This window comes from Corvus kubaryi, unplaced genomic scaffold (genome assembly GCF_017639235.1).
Source record: "Corvus kubaryi isolate FWS band 111438036 unplaced genomic scaffold, C.kubaryi_AGA036_p1.0 37386, whole genome shotgun sequence".
In the NCBI taxonomy this organism is placed as follows: domain Eukaryota; kingdom Metazoa; phylum Chordata; class Aves; order Passeriformes; family Corvidae; genus Corvus; species Corvus kubaryi.
In genome coordinates, this window is record NW_024581128.1 from 670,194 (window position 1) to 692,723 (window position 22,530).

General features: G+C 45.4%; 2 protein-coding genes across 4 annotated transcripts in view; one reads left to right on the plus strand and one right to left on the minus strand.

Moving 5' to 3' along the window:
- Window positions 1-14,100, plus strand: part of MRPS5 (mitochondrial ribosomal protein S5) — a 28,314-nt gene extending 14,214 nt beyond the window's left edge. For 2 of the 3 annotated variants that reach the window (XM_042036692.1, XM_042036693.1), the window contains exons 5-11: window positions 875-909; window positions 8,422-8,512; window positions 9,211-9,257; window positions 9,896-9,953; window positions 10,773-10,835; window positions 11,967-12,103; window positions 13,520-14,100. In XM_042036692.1, coding sequence (XP_041892626.1) covers window positions 875-909; window positions 8,422-8,512; window positions 9,211-9,257; window positions 9,896-9,953; window positions 10,773-10,835; window positions 11,967-12,103; window positions 13,520-13,744 — 656 coding nt within the window. In that variant the 3' untranslated portion in view covers window positions 13,745-14,100. The remainder of the gene's footprint in view (window positions 1-874; window positions 910-8,421; window positions 8,513-9,210; window positions 9,258-9,895; window positions 9,954-10,772; window positions 10,836-11,966; window positions 12,104-13,519) is intronic. The other variant, XM_042036694.1, reaches the window with a different exon arrangement.
- A 3,091-nt stretch (window positions 14,101-17,191) lies between these two features.
- Window positions 17,192-22,282, minus strand: MAL (mal, T cell differentiation protein). The gene is made up of 4 exons (XM_042036770.1): window positions 22,020-22,282; window positions 18,505-18,675; window positions 18,225-18,353; window positions 17,192-18,004 (listed from the first exon to the last, which is right to left on the minus strand). The coding sequence occupies exons 1-4, from the start codon at window positions 22,104-22,106 to the stop codon at window positions 17,930-17,932; spliced, it is 462 nt and encodes a 153-aa protein (XP_041892704.1). The 5' UTR covers window positions 22,107-22,282; the 3' UTR covers window positions 17,192-17,929.
- Window positions 22,283-22,530: the final 248 nt, after the last annotated feature.

A 22,530-nucleotide genomic window follows, 5' to 3' on the forward strand; every position in this document is an offset into this window, starting at 1 on the left:
AATTCCTTTTCTCCCGAGTTTACAGTGTTTCTTTAGCAACTGAAGAGCTTCAGAGGGAGCAGAGGGTGCCTGTTGGGATTTGTATCCTTGCTGTGAGCTAGAAATCTGCTTTGTGTAGACTGACAGATCTCTAAACTGTGCCAAGATGATTGTGTTTATAACCATCTTGGAGGTTGTGTGTAAATGATAAAGCAATGCTTGGTGAAGGACTGAGGCCCCAGTTCTACACCATTCCATGGTTTTAAGCTTTTCTCCAGAATCTCACTGTAACTACACCAAATAATGGTCTTCTGTGTTACACTGAAATGCTTGTGTTCATGGAATACGTTGGAAAAGCAAGAGTTTGTAAGGGCTAAATGATGCATAGTTATTTGAAGTGGTTGTGTATTGTTTTGTTTCATGCTCCCCCTCCCCTTTCTGGAATTTCACAAAAGTGTGGATCAAGAAGTACTTGCAGTATCATAGAATCAAAGAACAGGTTGAGTCGGAAGGGACTTTTTACAGGTCATCTAGTCCAAACCCCAAATTTCTTGGAATCCCTGTTGGTTGTACAATATTCTGAAGAATATTGGATAATACTTTAGTCATAATGGAAGTTGACCCATCTGGTGATTTTAATGATTTACAGCTTTTGCTTTGTATGTATGAAATTTGAGGTTTATTTGCAATTTTAGAGCAGTGTTTAGGGAAGAACACAGTTCACATTGCTGATTCAAATTGTTCTTGTCTTACCTTTTCTATGTGTTGCTGAGACTGCTTTATAAATTACAGTTCCATAGAGGTTGTGTCCTTCTTAAGTGGCACCCACTACAGGAGGATGTGCTGGTAAAGAAGTAACACAAGGAAATGTAACATCCTGTTCTTCTCCCAACAGAAACTTACGAAGATTTTGAAGCAAGAGTCATCGAGGTAAGCATTGCAAACCTTCTCAGGGACTTAAAAAAATTATCACTACTTTATATTGACCATGCAATTATTTAGCAAGTCTTTACTAAGTCAGTATTACAGCAGCAGGAATGAGTCTGGTTTTCTATTTCAGCTGCATGACTTGTACAAGCATAACCTGTGAGAAAGTGAATTACTTTGTCTATTTAATCGAGAGAGGAGGGTTATAAGAAACATTTTTCTTAACAAAATAGCCTGATTCACAACAGCTCCTTGTCTGAAGGTTAAAAGAATAATCAGGCAAGTCAGAGGCTGAGCTACCTGACAGCTCTACTCCAGAAAAGCATCTGAGGCTTCTCTCCTGTCCTGATAAATGTGCAAATGGGTTCCTTTGCCCTTGATTATCTTTCTGCATTTTGCTGAGATGACCATCAGCTGGAATTCTATCCAGTGGCTTGAATGTTTTCTAGGTTAATCCAGATCTTTGCTCATGGCAGTGGGTTTTAGTATCTTCTGAGACATGGAAAATGATGCTGTATTGTAATCTCAGTCTGGGTAATTAAAAGTCATGAGTTGGTTTCTATATTTTTTTTTAAGTCGTGCAGAGTGGAAAGATATAAACTGTTTTAGATGTCTGCTGTAAAAAGGATAAAAAGCAATGGATATAAATAAAAAGCAAGGTAAATTTAGACATAAAAAATGACTTGCAAATGGAAATTTGAATACTGGAATGGATTGGGAGTATATGGGATGTCTGTCATTGGAGCTTTTTAAAAACAAGTTAGATAATCTGTCAGAAGGGATGGGGAGACAAAATCTGTGACCTGTTAACCCATTTTCTTATCTCAGTGGGTTTTTGGAGTGAACTGGGCCACACTCTGGGCTTTGACTGATACAGCAAAGACCCTTTGGAACACTTGGCCTTTAGCTGAGTCTGTGTCTGAAGGCCATTTGCAACGATTGAATTGCACGGGAACTGCTCCTAAAAGAAGTGATTTTTGTTGCCCAGCCCTGCAGATGGCAGTGCCTTCTGTCACCTGAAGGGGCACATTGCAGAGCAGTGAATGTTGGTCTGCTGCTGTGCCGTGTCACAGCTGACTGTCACTTTGGATGCTACAGCAGGGGAGCTTGTCCTTCTGTGCTGGCAGAATTATTTACAAACAGCAAAGTTGAGTTGCTCTGCGGCGGTTCTGTGTGCTGTAGAAATCTGTCTCAATGATTTACTACATTTGATCAATAAAAAAGCTTTTAGAAGCAGGCTGGGGCCCTGCTGGTATGTGAGATTGCCACACATGTGAACAGAGAAAGCGGAATGCTTTTACAGAAAAATAGCAGCAGCAGCAGCAAAACATTCTATATTCAAAGTCAGCAGTGAGCTCAAGATAATTGAGTCTTAAAAGTTTCTGATAACAAGTATGAGTTTTGAAGTAAATAGATCATTTTAGCATTTCTGGCTTAAATAGGTGAGAGACATGCTGCTATTTCTGTGTGTGCTTTCCATTATCTTTAGCTTCACCACAGTACAGGAGATTAAAATAATGTTTGCTGGGAAGTTGTGCTTCACAGCAAGAAACTCCGAGCCATTTTTAAAGGACTGCCTTATGAACAGAGGTACAATAGGTCCTTTCTGGTGTGATTATGCTACTGAAAAGGCTGCACTCTCTTGCTAAAAAAAAGGGCTTATTAAAGTGTTTTCTTATAATGGAAAAACAGAAAAGCTGGAATTTGATTTCTCCTGACTGTAAAATAGAGTATAGGCAAGCTCAGATTTTCATGTAAACTAGAACTAAAATTGTCATAGAGAACTTGGGTTACCTGTTTCTTATTTTCCCTGCCAGCCTAAGGCACATTTCCTGTTCTGCTCATATCTTGCACATAAGAACAATCTCTTTAAATAGAGCTGGTGGTAATGCTTAACTGGTGTCTAACATAATATAATCACAGTGGTAATTAACATTTACAGGTGTAGCTGATGTGTGCCATTATTATTTTCACTGGAAGGCTTTCTTTCATGTGTCATCCACCCTGAGATGAATTTTTCTGTCATGTTTCTCCAAAATGAACATGGTAACAGCAAAAAAAAGTAGCCTACATGACATCCTGTGCTGTGATAGTAATTGCCTTGTAGTGCAATTACAATTAGGAAGTGAGACCTAGTGCTCAGTAAGGCCTGAAGGCACAGAACATGAGGTCAGTGGCCCTTTGAGCCTCTAATGTAGGGGAGCTTTCCAAGGGAGAAGATAAAGTTATAAATAATGCCCTTTTCAAAAAACAGATCTCCAAGGGGTTTTGTCCAACACTGAAATTGCCTGCTACCAGCTGTGAAAACTGGGCTTGGTGATCACTTACTGGTTTGTTCATGCTTTTTTGTTTCCATTGCCTGTTTCTGCTGAAGGCAACTTGAAGAATTTTGTGCAAGCACAGCTCCATTTTAGGAGGGTCAATGCAACCTTTCCAGTGTCAGAATAGCTCTCTTTTTAAGCCAGATAGTGAAAGTATGGTACTATCATTTTTTAAAAAACAAAGAAACAGAAAAACTCAGTGATTTGTGTCTGAGTGTTAAACTACAGAATGCAAAATAGCACTAGGTGTGTTTCTCTCAGTCCATTTGGATCACTCAGATTTGCAGATCAACATAACCTGTAAATTAAAGTTCATTTTGTGAGCTTGCTAAGCAGGAAAACAAGCACTCAGTCCTTTTATGTACTTTTTTGTACTCAGTCCTTTTGTACTAATCTAGCACAGAAATTCACTAGTTCATCATTTAATTAATGAGGTTTCTAACTCAAAAGTTCTCTAGTTCATAACGTGTAGCTCTCACACCTGTGAGGAAAATAGGTGCTGAACCAACAGAGTGTTCATCCTTCCTCCTCTGTCGTGGTGCAGGTGTGGTACTGGGAAACACCTCTGTCATTTATGTCATCCAGCTTGGAAGTGTGGTCTGTGCCACTGCCATGAGTTAGGGGACTCTGAAGAACTGCCAGAAACAGAATATAAAAGGATGGTGGCTGCAGGGGACAGAAAGCTCTGGGTGGCAGTGGCTGCATAATGGCTTTTATTCCTTCCTGGACATCTTGTTTGCCCTGTTGCTCTCACTTTGACATGAGGAAGCTGCTCCCAGCCTCTTCTTCTTGACTCATCTTGGTAGACTTGCTACTTGTGACAAAAAGAATATTCTTTAATGCACAGCCTAAACCCTTCGTTTCTTTTTATAAGTCCTTGGAAATTGTTTCCTAGCTATTGTTTCTGCAAAGGGTGCAATAAAAAAAGGCTTGTGAAAAAGAAATGCTGCATGAAATGAGAGTGTCTGAGATTCATCGTTCGACAGCCTTGACTGAAAAATTATGTGGTATAAAGGATACTCTCTGAGTAACAATTTACTTCTAATGAGATGTTGCCTCAAAAGTACTTTAAGGGTATTTGTAGGCTCTAGATTTTGCTTTTAGAACTACAGGGAAGTTTTCTGTTCCCTGGATGATACTGACGGTGTCTTTAGACTGACAATGAAAATTTCGGATAGTTTTTAAGATGGCACCTGAAGTCACCTCTCAAAGGAAAAAATGAGAGGTCAGAGCTGTGCACTGTTTCTGATACTCTTGGAGTTCTCAAAGATTTTGGCCTGCCCTAAAAGTAGAGTATAGGAATGCTACCTTCAACTGGTTCCATTTAATGAATAGTTAATGATTTTTATCTCTTACCTGTCAGCCTGTATGGAAGAAATAACTGGCATTTGGAACACCCAGAAGCTTTTAAGTGATTTTTAATTGGGCATAATTACCCATCATCCTTTGAAAAGGAAACAAAGCCATTTCAGATACAGAGTGACTTTGAGATACACTATTGGGGGGTCAATCCAAAGGATCTGTACTCAGGTGGGAGCTGTAGTATGAGAGAGGAGAGGGAGGAACAGGGCGCGGTTATTAGTGCTGCTTGTGTTCGTGTGAGCGCTGTTCATTTCTGTTTGTGTGGACTTGCAGGGCTCAGTGTGGGATTGCATTCCCATCCTTCTGTAAGGGTACATGGATGGGGAGAGTATCTCCTCCTTTGAGGGTGCAAGGTTAAGGACCATTTCAGTGTAAACGTTGCAGCTGGGAGATGTTCTGCAGTTGTGGTACAAATCTGCTCTGCCCTTGGTGCACAGAAGGCTGACAGGGACATGATGTAGCTAACACGGGCTTGGGGTTTGTTTACAAGTTTATTACTCAGGTCTTCCAGGTAACTGGATTCCCAAACCTTTTAGCTGTGCCCCTGAGCCTCTCTAGGCTCACTTGCGTGGAAGTGATTTTCTTCCAGCACTGCAGCCTGCGCTCATTTTATCTTGTTTCCTCTTGTACCTCGGAGAAGTACTGGGACCAGAGGTCCTTACAGCATGAGGGGATCAGCCTGTGCAGACACTCTTCTCTGCATAACAGCAGCAAAAGAGTAGCAGTGTCAAGAGTGTGGCCTAGAGGTGGCAGGTTCCCAGAAATCATGACTAGAATAGGATTTCTAGAAAGGAGGGATTTCCAAGAGCAATCCAGTTGGCCAGTCATTCATTCTGCTTTTACAAAAACAAAACCTCCAAGGAAGTGTTGGATTTTGACCCTTTTTCTAACCAAGTGACTTACTTCCACATTGTCATTTCTCCTCTTAAGAAATGTTTGAGGTGGTTTCATTTTGGTTTTGAGGTGCTCAGAACTCTTCCCTCAGTTCTAGAAAGCAAGGTGAGTTTGCAGTATCACCACTGGACAATGGAAGCAAGGAGATGGTTAATTTGAGGTACATTGTGATTTAGGTTGAGCATGTGTTGCATCTGCCTTCAAAATTTAAAAATTGGCTTTCAATCTAACTTGAGTGGCAATCTGATACCTAGGGGTGGTTGTGTCTTGGTTTCAGTCACTTTTCAGAGACTGGGCTGTCTTAAGAATGGCACATTGTTCATTTTGTGTTAGTTAATTCCAGTGCAGTTGGATGATGGATTTGAGCATCCTGCTCTGTTTCCCAGGGTGGGAGGGAAGCATTGCTGAGCACACTCCAGAAGAGTACTGCTTCCTTGGATCTAAGGAGGCATGGGGCTGTGTTATGGAGGATCTAAGGATGGTATTCTGCAGCTGTGACTGCCTGGGTACATTAACAAGCTTGAAAGGCCCTCACAGCGTTTCAGGAGATGCAATAGCCTTGACTGTGATGGGGGCTGAACACATTTTCCTACAGAGCTGCTCAGAAAGAACCAATCAGTGCAGTTTGAGGAAGGCTTCTGGAGAAGCTCCTTGCATGTGTCCTTATTGCCACATTCTGGAAAGGGAGTGGAATAATCCACGAGGAGGTTTCTACAAACATCACATCCTTTATTTTTGACGTGCTGACTCTATTTTCGTACAGGTACCTGCTGAGATTGGCAACAGAAGATAAAAGTATGTGCAAAGCAAAAATAGTATTCTCTTGATGCTCCTGGAGAGATGACTCTGCTTCACTCTCTTTTCTTCCATTATCATTTTGCATTTTCTGTAAATAGCCCGTTTCCACAGGCACTTTCATCTTATGGGCCGTGGCTTTCTCGCTTGTTCTTGTAAGCAATGAGTTTGCAGAAAGAAAAATAACTTGGAATAAGCAATTGGCAAGGCTGATATTTCTTCAAAGTGCTCTCTAGAATGTGTGTGCACCTTGAATTAAACAGCATCTTTGTTTTAATGAAAGCAAGGTGAAATTTTTCAAACCCTAACCATAATCTGTACCTAGTGAAGGCACTGGAATTTGGGGAGGGGGTGTTGGGTTTGGGGGCTGTATTTTTTTTGTTGGTTTTTTGGATTTCTTATGGTGAATTTTAGTAAGAATGTTTAAACCATGACCAAGTATTTTCTAATAATCTACTTTCAGATGCATAACGCTACAGCCAGAGTAGCTTACTGAAGAATTACATGTAGGGAAAAGGACTTTTATATATGCTCTATATTATCTTTTTATACTTAATATATATTTCATTTTATACTTAATATATATTTCATGCAGCATATAAACTATACGTCTATGTTTAAATAACATATAGCTCAATATATAAACATAGACAAGGGAACTAGAGCAGATGGATCTCAGATTGTTGTCCCAAAATCAGGTTCTCTCACTCAGTGTGCAAGAAGCCAATCCACACAGAGTCAGGCTATTTGATTTATTTATAGTTCTGCTCCAAAAGGGGTGCTGTGGGTAAAGCTAGCATACTGAAAGCCAAAAATACAAGCATATTTATAGTTTGATTATTTGCAGTTCTACATAATGAATCTACATCACTGCTTGGCTGAGCTGCTCCTTGCTTAGCTGTCTCTCACCTGGATTTAAGGGTACAGCACATTCTAAATTCATGTTCAGTGTTAGGGGTCTCCACTCAGAGTCAGGTAGCCTCAGCTTCAGGGGTGTGGTTTTCACATCAAAATGAGCCAAGGTCACCAAAGGACACAATCTGAAGTATTTCTAAAGCCCAGCAGTCCGAAGCTGGTTTGGGCTGACATGTAACCAGTCTCTTCCCTTTATCTCATCATTTTAGTGACTTTTTACCACATTCTGCATTCTTCAGGTCAAGTTATTCTCCCTTTTCCCAGAACATGCTCTCCCTCCCACCTGTACACCTGTCTCTTGTCCACATCAGGATATATTAGACCATATAAGGTGGGGACTGTAGAGCAGTGACTTGCTTATAGAATCATGGAATCATACATAATATTATTATATTATAATATCATAATATTCTGAGCTGGAAAGGGCCCACGAGGATCATCAAGTCCAATGCCTGGCCGTGCACAGGGCACCCCAAGGCTCACACCCTGTTCCTGAGAGCATTGTCCAAACACTGCTTGAGCTCTGCCAGGCTTGGTGCTGTGACCAGTGCCCTGGGGAGCCTGTTCCAGTGCCCAGCCACCGTCTGGGTGAAAAACCTTTTCCTGATATCCAACCTCAACCTCCCGTGACACAGCTTCAGGCCATTTCCTTCTTCTTCCCCTCTCTTAAATGAGATCCTCTTTTCAGCAGCTGTCATCCCTGTAACAAGACTGCCTTCTGCAGTGTGCAAGTAGATTTCAATCCTAGATTTTAATTCATGTAAAGCAACAACAGACCTTGAGCAATTCCTGGGAGTGATACTAAAATATGTTAAAATATGAGGAGGGCACTTCAATATTAGTATCACCTTCCAGTTTTTTCCCCATGCTTTTTCATCATGCTTGAAATCACACACAGAGCTGGCAGCATTAGAGCATTATCTGTTGTGCAGCTAAACACAGCAGAGGGGTTACTTCCATGGAAGTGCACTGAGGTAACTTTTTCTCTGAGTGGGGATTTTTAACAACCTTTATGTATTTAATGCCTTGAAGCCAGTGTCCCACTGCAGATGATACCCATTGACAAAGACAGTATAGATATTTTAAGTGTATACTACAGACCTCTAATACCTTTTTTGGCAAATTTGACTCTCTTAAAAAAAAAAAGAAAAAGGAAGAAAAACTAACAAAACCCAAACCGTTTGGACTGTGCAATAACAAGAAGCTTTGTGTTGTTTTTTTCCTTCAGGTGAGAAATGTGTTTTGTATGAAGGCAAAGGAAGGCAGAAAAAAATCAATACGTGCCTTAGTGGTTGTTGGAAATGGTAAAGGGGCTGCAGGTATGTGCATTTATTGCATGTGCAAGGTAACATCTGATTGATGATGGGATATTTTGTGGGAGCTCAAATAAGACAGCTGCATTCATGGTCAACCAGAGTTTTGCAGAACCTGGCTTATGTGAAAGATTCAAGGCCTTGTGTGTTCCTCCAGCTGAATTTTGCTTGCACTTTGGTGTGGAGGAGAATTTGTACAGAGAGGAAGGTGTGATTCTCTTGCAGAAAGATGTGTTACTCTGAAAACAACCTCTTCCTACCTCTTCTTTGGAAAGTTTCTTCATGAAACATGTTCTCACTGTAATCCATATGTCCTAAATGATTGACCTGAAGATGTCCCAGGCTTTTTTTCTTCATTTCCTCCTTTATTTTTAAACAGAGTGAACTATTTTTTTTGTCTGAAGCAGTCACCACTATTCACCTGTTTGAAACAAAGTTTGGTCAAACACACAAAAACAACTTAAGCCTTTTTTTTTCCTTTGACAACAAGCAGTTGGCATCCAGATGTTGGCTGTTCATAACTCCTGAACTGTTTGTCTCTGTGATTTTTGCTGAACCACTTTCTGGGTGTGATCTGTGCAGTGGAGTGGAAATTTAAATGCTAAACGTGGCTGTGAATTTCTCTGGTTTTTTCCCCTTTTCTTTCTGAAGATCATCTGCACTATCTGTTTCTCAGCAATAAAATGCCTCTCTTTGTCTTGCAGGTTTTGCAGTAGGGAAGGCAGGTGACAGGATGAATGCTTTAAGGAAAGTATGTGCACTGAATATTTTTTGCTTGATGACAATGACAATTCGTACCTGATAATCAGTGTAATTTGTAGTCCTTGCAAAGAAGTGAGCCCATGTGTTTGCTTTGTCTGTCTTGATACAGATAATCATAGAACTATTTAGGTTAGAAAAGCCCTTTAGGATAGTCCAGCCCAGCTGGTGATCCAACACTGCCAAGCACCAGCAGCCCGTGTCCCTCAGTGCCCTGCCTGCACATCTTTCACACACCTCCAGCCATGGTGACTGAGCCACTTCACTGGCACCTGTTCCAGTGCTTGATAACCCTTTCAGGGGAGAAATTTTTCCCATCTAAACCTCCACTGGCATGGTTTGAGGCAATTTCCTCTCATCCTACCACTTGATATTTGGAAAAAGAGACCAACCCCCACCTCACTAAAATCTCAGGTGTCCATAGGGAGCAGTAAAGTAAAGCTCTCCCCTGAGCTTCCTCTTCTCCAGACTAAACATTTTCATTTCCATGGAGTTTAGATGTGGCAAATCTGTTTTCCTGAGTTGTTTTTTCCTTTCTTTTTTTATATCTAATTAACTGAATAATGATCAATTGCAGATGCTTAGCAGAAAAATTCAAGGAGAAAAATGTTCTCTGCTCTTATTCCCTAGGCAAAGAATAAAGCAATAAGCTCCTTACACTTTATAGAGATGTATCAGAACCACACAAGTAAGTATTTTTCTTTCAGTGGAAGCACTGAATATACCAGCAAGAACTGGTTGCAACTACTTGCAAAGCATAAAAAAAAGTTTAATAAAATTTGTCTGATCTGATGCATTGTATTACAATTCTGGCCAACCTGGTCTAGTTGAAGGTGTCCCTGCTCATTTTGGAGGGGTTGGACCAGCTGGCCTTAAAAAGGTCCCTTCCAACCCAAACAATTCCATGGTTCTGTGCTTAAAATTTGGATACTTCATAGTATTTCAGGCTCTTAATAGTAAGATTAGGTCTTTCCTGGCACAGTTTGAGTTAAGGGAGTCAAATACTGTAAGGGCAGTTTTCTTTACAGTGAACTCCTGTGTTTTTCCCCCTTCTGTGTCAGAGGAGAGGATTCCCTGTTGACTCAATCCATGTATGCTGACCCAGCAGACAGGGAGAAGCTGGGCTGGAGAGTCAATCTGATGTTTCCTGGTAGTTTTTTGTTAGTACTCTGTATGGAAAATCCAGGAATGCTGATGCATTTTAACCTGAATCTCAGGTTAAAAGCCGAATTATTAAGAAATATGAGTTAAATTATATCCTGTGAGCTCAGTTCAAAACTAAATGAGGCTCATTGGAGACACATCTACCTATTTTTCAATAGTAACATGGTATTCACAGATGTTTCAACACTCATAATCTATTCTAGAAATGTACCTAGATTCATCTTCTTTAAAGAAGTCAGGAGGGAGTAAAATCAGCTTCACAGTTCAGAAAAAGAAAGGTACTAGCTAAAGCTTTTCTAGAAGGAGGAATTGACCTGTAATGCCTTTTTTTCCCCCTCTCCAGTTTACCACGACATTTCTGTGAAATTTAAAAGGACAAAAATCCGCATGAAGAAGCAAAACAAAGGTAATTAAAGGTGCCTGGAAATGTTGAATTTTTAATAATTACTGACTGGTATTTATTTGATGAAGTTAAACTTCTGTAGTGTCTAGTCTGCCATGTTCTAAGTGTTGAAAACGATCAGTCATTTTTCTTTAGAAATGCCTACTGTTGCTGACATGGCTTTGCTCTTGCAAATTGGGATTTGTCCCTTTTACACTGGTGGGAGCTCTCTCACTCTTCCTAAGTGTAGTTCCATCAGTTCTGAATTACCCAGCTGTGGACCCTGGTCCTGCTCCAGCCCCTGCTGGGTTTGTGCAGAGCTATAAATTCTCACACGCCTCCCAGTCCAGGTCTCCGATTCTCTACAGCTGTGCTGGTTGTGAAGTCAGTTTCATCTTCCTGCAAGTGGCACCTGTAGTTTCCTGATAGCTCATCAGTTAGTGGGGGTGTTTCTTTCTTTTCCGTGTCTCTTGGGGGTTTTTTCAGATCTGTGTCTCTGTATATTTTGTTTCTGTTTTCCCATTTCCCCCTCAGTTTCCTAACTGACAAGGTCTCCAATCAGATAACCTCACTAGAATAAACATTCTGGCCCTTTTCTGCTGCTTTCCAGCCATTTGGCCCCCAGGATGTATTTTTTTTTTTGTCTCCTTTACTTGGCAGCAGCAAGACTGTCCTGCAGTTTTTAAAGATCACCAGAGCTAAGCCACGTAAAACAAACCTCACTGGAGCAAAATTAGACTCCTCAAAAAAATAAATCCTCCATTAAAACCTGGCAAGTCTTAAGAAACCATTTGCAATTAATGCCAATGTACTACAGTTACACATTGGAGCTGATACAATCTCCATCTCTGTGATGGAGATGGATGCAGATGACACACAAACTTTTGTTGTGTTTGTGGATTTTAAAATATGTTTGTCTCTCCTTCACTCTGTGCCACTAAAATTATGACAAGTGTAATTCATTCCAGTTGCTGGGCCAGGAAAAGGGAAGTGATGCCTCTGCACAGCTCCTGGAGCCATTTTTAACATCTAATGTGTTCTAACCTGCTGGGTAACAAAAAATAGCAAAGAAGACATCTCAGTGCTCTCTTCTGAGTAAGTTGTGGGCTTACAAATGACCACACAATGCTGATTTACGGGGTTTTTTTTCCCCAGGGTATGGTCTCCATTGCCACCGAGCCATTATCACCATCTGCAGGCTAATTGGCATTAAGGACATGTATGCCAAGGTCACTGGATCCAAAAACTTGATTAACATCACCAGAGCTCTCTTTAGAGGCTTGACCCTACAGGTGGGTGCACTCCCAGTGTCCATTAGGTGTGGGGACAGAAAGGGTGGATGTTGTAATAGTTTGTGGGCAAACGGTTTCTATTCCAGGCTTAAAATGAACTAATCTTACAAAGAGCAAACACAATCAGCAAGGGGATAATTCCTCAGTGGTTTTATGGAGCTGTCCAGTCAGGAACAGCTGTGTGTAACTCTGCCTCTTCCACAGCCAGGTGTCTGCAGGGGATATCTGAATTCCTGGGCTTTCCTTTGGTGTGGTTTTGGTGACCACTGAAAAATCCTGGGCAGAGGGAATTGTGGGCTGGCTTCAGTTGCTGCTGCTTGTTTGTGTTCTAAGTTCTCATTGTCCCAGGACTGAAGCCCCAGCTGCTTCTGTTGCTGCTGTAATTGAGATCTCTGAGGTCAGTCAGGGAGGTGGTGGTGTTTCCTCCACCTCTGAGTGCTCACAGTGGAGATGTCTCTGTCTGAGCCAGCTGCCTGCAGTTGATGGAAAAGCTCCAACATGCAGCATTTCATCCTGCTTCCTTTGAACACCAGCCTCAGGATGAGTCAGCTCTCTGGAAATTCCTGGTTTTCTCATTTGTTTGCAGTTTTGGTGACTGCCAAGATTTAGCTGCTTCCATTCCCAATACAGCCCTGCAGAGCTGTAGCTGTCAAATCTGTCACCCTGTCCTGGCCAGCTTTATCAGTTCAGCCTCAGGAGGTGAGGGAGTTGTGATCCTCTTTGCCTGATGAGAGTCACAGATCTCACAGCTTTGCAATACCTGAGGGCAATCAGACTTGAGGAAGTCTGGCATTATGTTTTCTGTGCATTTTCTCTGAGCACCTTCCACAGAAAGAACAGAAGAGCCTGCTGTATAAATCATTGCTTTGAGAGTTATGCACTTGATATGTTTTCTTGACTGCTCTGAATGGGAAAAATTTCCTGTCAGCTGTAAACATCTATTCTGTAAAATCTGAGTGTTATCAAAACACCTTGTAGGCAAGGAAGAGATGTAGTTGAAAATAATGTTACATTCATATCTTTATATTAGCTAATACCACCTGGCAGGGCAGTAGCAGGCACTTGTCTGTTATCAAAGCAGAATTTATATCCACATAAAGACATAAAAGTGTTCCTGCACGGCACCAACACGCCAACAGGCATGTTTATGAGCAGGCTATGTCTTTCCAGAAGCAAGTTCCTCTGGGATGACATCGTAGTGCTGATTAGTATATCTGAGGTCTGGCTGTATGAGTTTTTGCCCATGAAGATGAGCCTGACAAATCATTTCATTGGCACAGTGCTTGAACTGTTTATTAGGAAAATGCTTTTTGGGGTGTTTTAGTCCCTACCCCATACACCATGTAGATTTTGGCCTGAAGTAAAGCCACAGTGTGCATCATTGTTTTGATTGTCTTTTCCCTGCCCTGCTCCCAGGAGACTCACCAGCAGCTGGCAAACCAGAAGAGCCTCTACGTGGTGGAGTTCCGGGAGGAGCAGGGCCCTCTGCCCATCGTGGTGGCCCTGCCCGAGGGGGCTGTCCGGGAGGATCCTGAGCCTGAGGATGAGGTTCCAAACACGAAGCTGGAGTGGAGGGAGGTGAAAGAAGCCCAGGGAATGCTGAAATCTCCCTGGGCAAGTGTCAGACGGGCAGCATGTTAACAGCTTTGGTCCCTCTGTGTCTCCAGCTCAGAGGTGCAGCTGGCAAAGCCCAGCACAGACAGGGTGTCTAGGCTTGGTTTTCAGGGGAGAGCAGCAGGAGCTCTCTCGTGCCATCCATGTCACTGCTGCCATCCAGGAACACTGTTTGGTTTCCCACAATTCTCCTGACCACTGTCCAAGTGGAAATGTTCAGATGGAAAGAGTCAGTGAACGTGTCTTTGGCTTCACGCATGCATTTACTCCATTCCAGAAGATGGCTTTTAATCAAGAGCTCCCATGTTTCTTTCACAAGTTCTGGGGTAACTGTTGAAAATACAAGATTGTGAAAGCAATAAAGAATCATCAGAGTGGGTTTAGTTTGGGTTTGTTTGGGTCCATTTTTTTTTGCGAAGTGCTGGTGTCTGGGATATCCTGAAGCAAGCAGCAGCAGTGGGAGTTCATGTGCACTCCCAAGGCTCAGGGGTTAAATTCTGTGCCTCCCAATCTGTGAGTGTCTGTCATGGCATTTCCCCAAATGCCAAAAGGTGCTTGGGCCACCTCTTTATGGGAGAAAATACCTTAGAAATCCTTCAAGACCAGCCTGGGAATTTGCATTTGAAGTTCTGATGTTAAAGACATGTAGGAGCAATGTTTTGCATTTATTTCAACACAGTTTTCTAAAGACAGCAGTTGTGTATACACAGACAGGCAGGGTGAATTTAATTGAGTTTTATCTCACTCTTGCAATGAAAATTCTAACTCCAAGGCCATGCCTGCTGAGCAGTGGAATGAAGGCTTTTTTCCTCTTCACCAGTCTGAATATACCTTCAATAGGATGGCCAAGTGTTCAGGTTGCAAACTTCCTTGTCAGCAGCACATCAAGCTGCTGTTGGGGAATGTGTGCTCACATTCAGCTTGCATCCCTGCTGTTGGGCTTAGGTCCCTACATAAAATAATCTTTTGTGGCTTTACCGTTCCCACAAGTTTGTTTCTATTAACCAAGGTGCTTGTGTAGATGTTTTACCCAGCACACAGACTGCTCATCACTCACAGACAGCTGACTGTAAAATGAGAAACTCCTGCATTTTCCATGGAGCTGGCCACAGTTTTCTGTTAAAAATCAAATTCTTCTCCTGCAGTTCAGGAGAAGATGGAAGTTCTCCCAACTCACTGCACTGCTGGAGGCAAGGTATCCAATATGCAAATATTTGGGGAGCAGTTAACATGGTGGTTAAACCACTGAGTCAGGCAAGAGCAACCAAGATTACAATCTGGGCATAGTTAATGAATATGCCTGCAAACTTGTTTTTAATAGGAACTGAGGCTTTGCCTGCCTTCAAGTGCATAGATTGGTTTAACTAGCATGTAATTGCCTGCTCTCTAGAGCAGATGCCTGCAGCCCTCCTTGTCCTGCTGAGGAAGCTGGAGAAGAGCAGAGATGGGAACTCCAGTTACACAACCAGATGAAATCTGGTGGTGGCTGCAGGGGCACAAGAGGCCCAGTGTTTTCAGCAGTGTGAATGGGACTTGTAAATGCTCTGAAAAAAAGCCTGATTTGTGGCTTTTTAAATGGTCTGCTCCATCCAGTTACATCTGCAAGGGAGTCCCCGGGATGGGGAGGTACCAGTCTGAGGGGATCTGGGAATTCCTGAGCCAAGTGCAGGACCTGGGGTGGAGCAGCCCTGTATCTTGGGCAGGCTGGGAACAGCTCTGCGGGCAGGGACTGCAGTGCTTGTGGTCAACACACTGCAAGGGCCAGCCTTCCCACATGCTGGGGAGCCATTCCCTTGGTGCCATGGAAGTGTCCCCAAGGGAGAGGCTTGCTAGCCTGCAGTGTCCATCACGCCCAATGTTTCCAGCAGTGACAGCAAATTCTCAGGCCAGTGCTGCCCTCAGGGCTCTCTGTGGGGAAGAAATCTCCCAGGTCCTGGAAGATTCTCTGAGCTCTGGGCAGCATCTTTCCCTTCCGGAAGCGTTGGGGGTGTGCCATTTTCCAGACAGCTCCCTTGGGCTGCCCAGCTTCCAGGGCATGTCCGTCTCCAGGGCTGTGTTGACAGGACAGGAAAGCTGGGCATGATGAAGCTCTCTTTGTGTCCTTTTCTTTCCACCATGCAGGGAAGGTGCACCTTGGTGCAATGCAGCAGCCACCCCTCGCTGTGTCACTGTCCCGTGCTGGGGCCCTGCAGCCCTGTGCCAGGCAGGGACACCCCTCATCCTGCTCAGCTGCGTGGGGTTGAACTTGGGATCACACCAGGAGGGTATCAAAGTTCCAGCACTTCCTGTCAGTTCATTCCTGACCCTCTGGTGGGGGGGCCCCTCCGATCTGCCCAGCCCTCCCCAGGCAAAGGCTCAGCCCAGGTGACACTGGGGCCACAGAGCCTCCCTCAGTGCCCCTCCCGGGCAGTCCTGAGCCCATGGACACTCCCATGCCAGCAGCACCCGGCTGTTTTTCCCCAGTGCTGGCTTCCAGCAAGGCTGGGCTGATGCTGTGCAGGAGGCTCTCAGCAAACAGGGTGGGGACAGAAGGACACAGAGGGGGACTGGTGCAGACTGGTGTGAACTGGTGTGTGGCGGGCAAAGCAAGGCAGAAGGAATGAGATTGGAGCCATGCCAAACATGGGCCGTAAATGTGATGGCCACAAGGCACAGGGACAGGGATGTGAGGGGACAGGCAGCACTGCTGGGTGGTGCACCTGGGTGCAGGAGGAACAGAGACAACTCATCCCAGGGTTAGGACTGCAGATCCCTGCCTCTGTTAACACACCCAAGCAGAAAGGCAGCTTTGTGTTCCACTGTCACATTCAGGGGCGTTAATAGAACCTGGGCACCAACACCCCCACACACACCCCACGATGATGGGATGATGAAACCAGTTTAAACAGGTGGATGTTGAACTTCAGAGCCCTGTGCCATTGTCCAAAGTGGCTCTCAGTTCCCTCCCTGCTCTGAAAAGGGGTTTCTCTTTCCACCTCTGTTGCAACCAGTTTGCTGTTGTCACAGTAACACAAGCAAAACAAGTCGGGCTGGTTTTCAGTGAGGATAAAAAAGCCATAAATGTGTTCTTTAGTTTGCAATTAAAAAGCTCCAAGCCAAACCCATGGTCACAGGTCAAAAGTTCCCTCGTATATGAAGCAACCAAGGGCCCTCCAAGTCAACTTTCTTTACCTCTTGTTTTCTAGTTCTTGTTGTTATCCAGGAACTTCAGACTTAACATGGAAGCATTTTTTACCCCACAAGCTGGAAGGGATAATTTAGTACCACTGTTTATTAGGCACCTGTAGCATGTGGAAACATCCCTTCCTGGGTCTAAACCCCATTTAAATTAATTCCTTGTCATGGTTTAACCCCAGCTGGCAACTGATCTCCACAGAGCCACTCACTCAGCCCTGTCAGGGTGCAGTGCTCCTGGCGCTGTGTCCAGGTGCAGCAGAGGGAAAAAGAGCAGCAAGAACTCACCCATTCTCAAAGTCACAGCAAACCCATCTTTATTAGTGACATCATGGAAGTGTATGAGAGAGTAGCCATTCACCAAAAGCAGGAGCTGATTGCCTCTGCTCATTGAGGATTCGATTCTGATCACCCATAGAATTCTCCTGCAGCCTGCACCCCTTCCAGGCCATGTTTTGGGGGGGACCAAAGGAAGTGGTAATTCCTGGCATTGTGGTTGTGCCTCAGAATTGAGCAGTGCCCTTCAGGAGCTGCGATGATCCACATTGCTCCTGAGCCGAGTTAAATATTGTCCCCACTGCCCATCACAAGTCAGAGAAGGCATTTTCAGAAACTGCATGAGAATATTAATTTGTACAGGGGGTCTAGGGAGGGAAACAGCCTGAAATGGGCAAATGACACAGTTCCACACTCGTGCTCCTTAGTGCTGGTTGTTCACGTTTCCCCTGATACCAGTAACAACTCTGGACACATAAAGGTACAGTCCAGGGAGATTTTAGCCCTTTGAACCCCACTATACTATGTTTTTAAAGCTGGATGGTTTTTTTTCATTTGGGCCCCAGCATCAAACTGTACCTAGCCTGTAAGAGACTGAAGGGAAACAGATTGTGCCAGGATATTTCTTTCTCTGGCAGGCTCCTTGTCTTTGTCACCAAGATCCCACATAAAAAGCTGCTTGTTTATAGGATATACTTTAAAAAACAAAACCCACACCCAGCCTGGAGATGGCAGTCATCGTTCCTGGGGTTGTTCAGGCTCTCAGGATGATTTCCATCTCAGGAGTGAGAACACCTTGTGGATCACGTAAACCAGGGTGGCCACGAATGCAAATACCTGTGATGGAAAAACACACCAGGCAGTCAGTTTTCTGTTGCACGGTGCCATTCCAGCACTGAGCACACCCCTCCTGACGTGTCCTATTTCTCACACATTTGGGGGACTGCGACTGGTTTCTCTCCCCCCTCCCCAAATTGTTGATGCAAATAAGGATTTGCACTTGAGGCCACTCCAGAGCCACCTCCTGGCGTTCCTTGCCCTCCTGCCAGGCACTCACCACAGCAGCAATGTTCTCCCTGTACTCCTTGTCTGACAAGGGGCTCTGGCCAAGAGCGTAGGTCAGGAAGGCTTCCAGCACCGCGGCGCTGAGGTAGAACAGCGCTGCTGTCTCCTGGCAGATGACATCCTAAGGAACAGGGATCACACAGTCACCTCCGGGGGGGTCACACTGCCCGTACAGCCATCCCCAGCCTGCAGTTTGGAGTGCAGCAGCAGCACCCGGCTCTGCAGGGCACGGCCAGGCAGGGGAGGCCCTGGGGTTTGTCACAGGCACGTACCAAGGTGACCCAACAGCTGCTGCCGCCGCCGTGAACCCCGCAGAAGTAGAGGCACAGGAGGGAGATGGACATGACGAAGCAGAACACGGAGACAAACATCACCCAGCCCTGCAGCATGGGCTGTGGGACCTTCGAGGATGCCACCAGGATCCACACAAGACCCCCAAAGATCTGCAAGTCAAAGTGGGGGGCAGGGTGAGCATGGGATAAAATGACTTATTCAGAGCAGAGACAAAAGCCAGGCACACGTCTGGCACTGGCATTGCACGTGGCAAAAGCCCTTGAGTTCTTTCCAGCCTCCACTTGGAACTAGACATTTGGCTGGGACCATCTGCCACTGATCCTGACCCAAAAAACTCCTCACTGTAGCCCTGCCTCCTGGTGCCACTGCCACTCACACCCTCCCTGCATCAGTGTGCTCAGGAGGCTGGGTCAGACCCTTCTGAGGGCTGCTTTTAATGAACAGGGAGGCTGGTTTAGGACAGGTGTGTTTGCTTCACACCCAGCGTGTCAGATCCCTGCCAGGAGCAGTGTCAAACCCAGCTCACCTGCACAAACAGCACAGACACCTGCCCTTGCAGAGGCCACATGCAAATACCACCCTGAGAGACCAGGCTGAGGAGAGGTTTGACTGTCTGGGTAGGGAAAATAAGCCTGGGGCTCCCAGCTCCTTCTTGGGAAGGGGAGCTGCTCCAGCAGCTTTGTGTCTTGTGTTGCTGCTCCAGCTCTTTGTGCCATCCTTCACTGGCTACACCAGAGCTGTGCCTGGTCCCAGCTGCTGGTGTGGGAGAAGGTGGGACCTTCTCAGCCAGGCTTGGGAGTTTGCCATGGATTTCCTGGTGGGACACAGGGACAGCTATGTCTAGGCTGCAACCCTTCACCAGCAGACTCCTGCACAAGAGGATGGGAGCATGGTGTTCAGTGCTGTGGAATGTCTGGAGTGCAACTGCGCTCAGTAGCTTTTCTGTGCCACAAATCAGCCCAGTTGTTTCTTGGAGCAGTGCAAAGTTTAGTCCGTGCAGCATCCTGTGGTGAGGAGCTCCTCAGCTGAACCCACGCTGTGTGGACCAGTGCTGCTGTGGGGGCCTCTCCCTCACCACCAGCCAGTCTGGGATTCAGACACAGGTCCAGAGGTAGGAGAGCCTTGCTGACTCTAAGGTCATTCTGATCCTTGTACAGCCAGTGTATCCCAGTCAGCATCCAAGTGCCAGCTCATTCTCATTGTGGCATTTCCACTTCCTTCCAGGCATTTTGCAAGTGGAAAGAAAGTTTCTGATTTATGATAACTCCGAAAATGTTACATCATTTGTGTCACCCCACAGCTGCAGGAAAGTTCATTGGTGTCATTATGTAAATTGACACGCTACATCAATTATGTCGTTGAGATGTGGCAAATGCCTGAGTGAAAATAGGTCTTCCACAGTGCTGCTGTTCTGGTGCCTCTTGTAACAACCACAGACTGACACCTGAACACTAATCCAGTCCTTTTATTCACTCATGTGCTGACACAATGAGTGTGTTGCAGCTAAAAATCCCAGGGAAAAGCCTTATGGCTGCTCCATTAAAATCAAGCACGAATTATGGTGAGATACAAGGTTGGGGGAAGAATTACCACAGCTCTCTTCCTACCACTCACCATCTCTCCTTCCTGCAGGTTACTCACTCAGAAAAGTCTGCTTGACATGGTTTGATTATTGACTTTGGTTTTATGCTGCATACACATAAAAAGGAAGGAAGGATTGAGAGGCTTTCAATAACTCACAGCAGGATGCGGACAGCAGTCGAAGAAAAAAAGTTATCTTTTAAATCGCCTTTTACAAAGCAAACATATCTGCTTTCAGCTTGTTTCAGCTTTTCCACATGGGTCTGGGTATCCATGTGTGCAGAAAGTGCTTCAAATTAAAAAGATTACAAGAACTAAACTGAGCCTCACAGATCAAAAATGGTAGTTCTCAATCATCCCATGCAGATGTGGCAATCATCTGAGCTGCAGGTAGAATCTTCTGAAAATTTCACAACTCTCTTACTATTTAAAATGCCAATTTTGTTGTTTTGTTTGGTTTCGTTGCTACCATCCTGGCCCATGGTAGGCAACCTGAGATTTCACTAAGGAATGAGAAACTCTTTGTCCCTCTGAATGCTGTGATTCAAGGCAGCCACCTCCTTTGTACACAGCAGAGGTCATACAACGGCACAGCCCAGAGTCTTCTTGGAGATGGAGAAATCCAGCCATGCAGCATTCCTCCTTCCTTCATTCCTTCGGGATGCACATTTCCAGATCTTAGCCAAACCAAAGGATAGGGTGCTCATTTCAGCAAGCTGCCCTGCCAAATCCCCTGGAGACAGGGATTGCAAACAAACAGTTCAAGAGGAATAAGCACGCTGAGGCCAACAGCGGGCTCAGCACCAGGACTAACACGACTCATGGCAGGGGTGACTGGCAAGTGTCTGCCCAGCCAAAACCTCCACAGAGACTTAAATATCCTCCTTCCTGTAGCTGCAGGAAACCTCAACCTTGCTTTCAGGCAGAGTCCAATTGGCATGAGCACAACTGGAGGGGCTGAAGCAAAGCCTTTCTCTACATCCTCTTTGCTGTGTTGTTACTACCAGGAGAGTGAAGGAAATGCCATAAATCCCAGGAGTGTGGACCAAGCTGGGTGACAGGAAAGGATTTAGTGCCAGATGACAAAGCTGAAGTTTTTAGCATGGAATAATCTGAATGTCATCCTACAGTGTTCAGCCAGAGCTTTCAATGCTGGACCAAAGTCCTCAGAATTTGGAAAAAATCCTCCCAAGCTCTTGTGGGAAGAGCAGGTTTCATGAGTGGGGCAGAGGACCCCGGGAAAAGGTTCAAGTTGAGACTTTGTATCTTTTAGCCCTTGCTCACAGCAACCGCTTCTGACCACGCACCAAATCCATTAAGAGTCTGATCTCCTCCTGCTCAATGAAGTTACAATGTGGAAAGAAGTTCCAAGGTGTTTGCTCACCCTTTGCTCACCGTTTCCTCACCCCCACGCCCAGGTCCAGCGCTCTCTCCGCACGGGCGGCTCGGGAATGCTGCGCTCGAGCGGCACAGCCGCGGCCAACCGGGCTCTGCTGCTGCAGACAATTCCCACAGCTCGCCCCAATCCCCTGCTCTAAGCAGGCAGCTCATCCTCTGCCTGTTCTATCAGCTAAAATCATCTTCCAGTTAATTAACCAGCTCAATTTGGCAGCCGACTTTAAACCCACCAGCAATCCCTCCCATTTTTTTTAGGCAGGAAATTACAATAGTTTTTCAAAGGCACCAGAAAAATCCCATTGCAGACTAAAGGGGAGGTTCAGAGCCTCAGGCCCTGTGGTTTTCTCCAATGAGGAGTTGCCCCCTGCCCCTTGTGGCTCAGGGACCTGGCGTGGGTCCTGATCCACGTGTTTGGGGACAAGTATCACCCCTCAGACACTTGCAGCATGAGCTGTGCTGGGTGCTGGTGGGACCAGCAGCCGCGGCCCTCCCCCAGGGAAAAGTCAGCACTCACGATTTCAGGGATGAAGAGCACATCTGGGAAGGTCCTCAGGACCGCCAGGCCGCTGGGCAAAGAGCTGGTGGTGGTTGAGGAGGACATTGGAAGCCTCTGGCACGGTGATGATCAGCCGCTCTGCACCTCACTGCTAAATGCAGCCTCCTTACCCCTCCGTCTCTCTGTTCCTCTTTTCCTCCCCTTCCTGCTCTCGTTTCTCCCTCCTTTTCTCCCCTTCCTGCTCTGGTGCTTTTCCCCCCTGCTTCCTGCTGACAGATGAAGACAGCTATGAGTGGCACAGGTGTGGCCAAACCCTGTGACCTGGAGTCACATGGGAGGTGTTCGGGAGATGCAGGAGCAGCCCCTGGGCTGTCCCTGCACAGGCTGAGCGTGCCAGGCAGGTCCCTGGGCAGGGGCGAGTGGCACTGCAGTCACAGCTGAGGGCAGCAGGGGACACCTGTGCCCATCCACCTGGACAGCCTCGTGTCCCCTTTTACATGCACAGTGAGCCAGAGTGGTCCCGCACACC

Excerpts from the sequence above, each read along its gene's own strand:
- MAL (XM_042036770.1), bottom strand. The coding sequence starts at position 22,106 with ATGTCCTCCTCAACCACCACCAGCTCTTTGCCCAGCGGCCTGGCGGTC. Across the intron at positions 18,354-18,504 it reads GCAGCTGTTGGGTCACCTTG|GATGTCATCTGCCAGGAGAC; the intron begins GTACGTGCCTGT and ends CCTGTTCCTTAG. Across the intron at positions 18,005-18,224 it reads GGGAGAACATTGCTGCTGTG|GTATTTGCATTCGTGGCCAC; the intron begins GTGAGTGCCTGG and ends TTTCCATCACAG.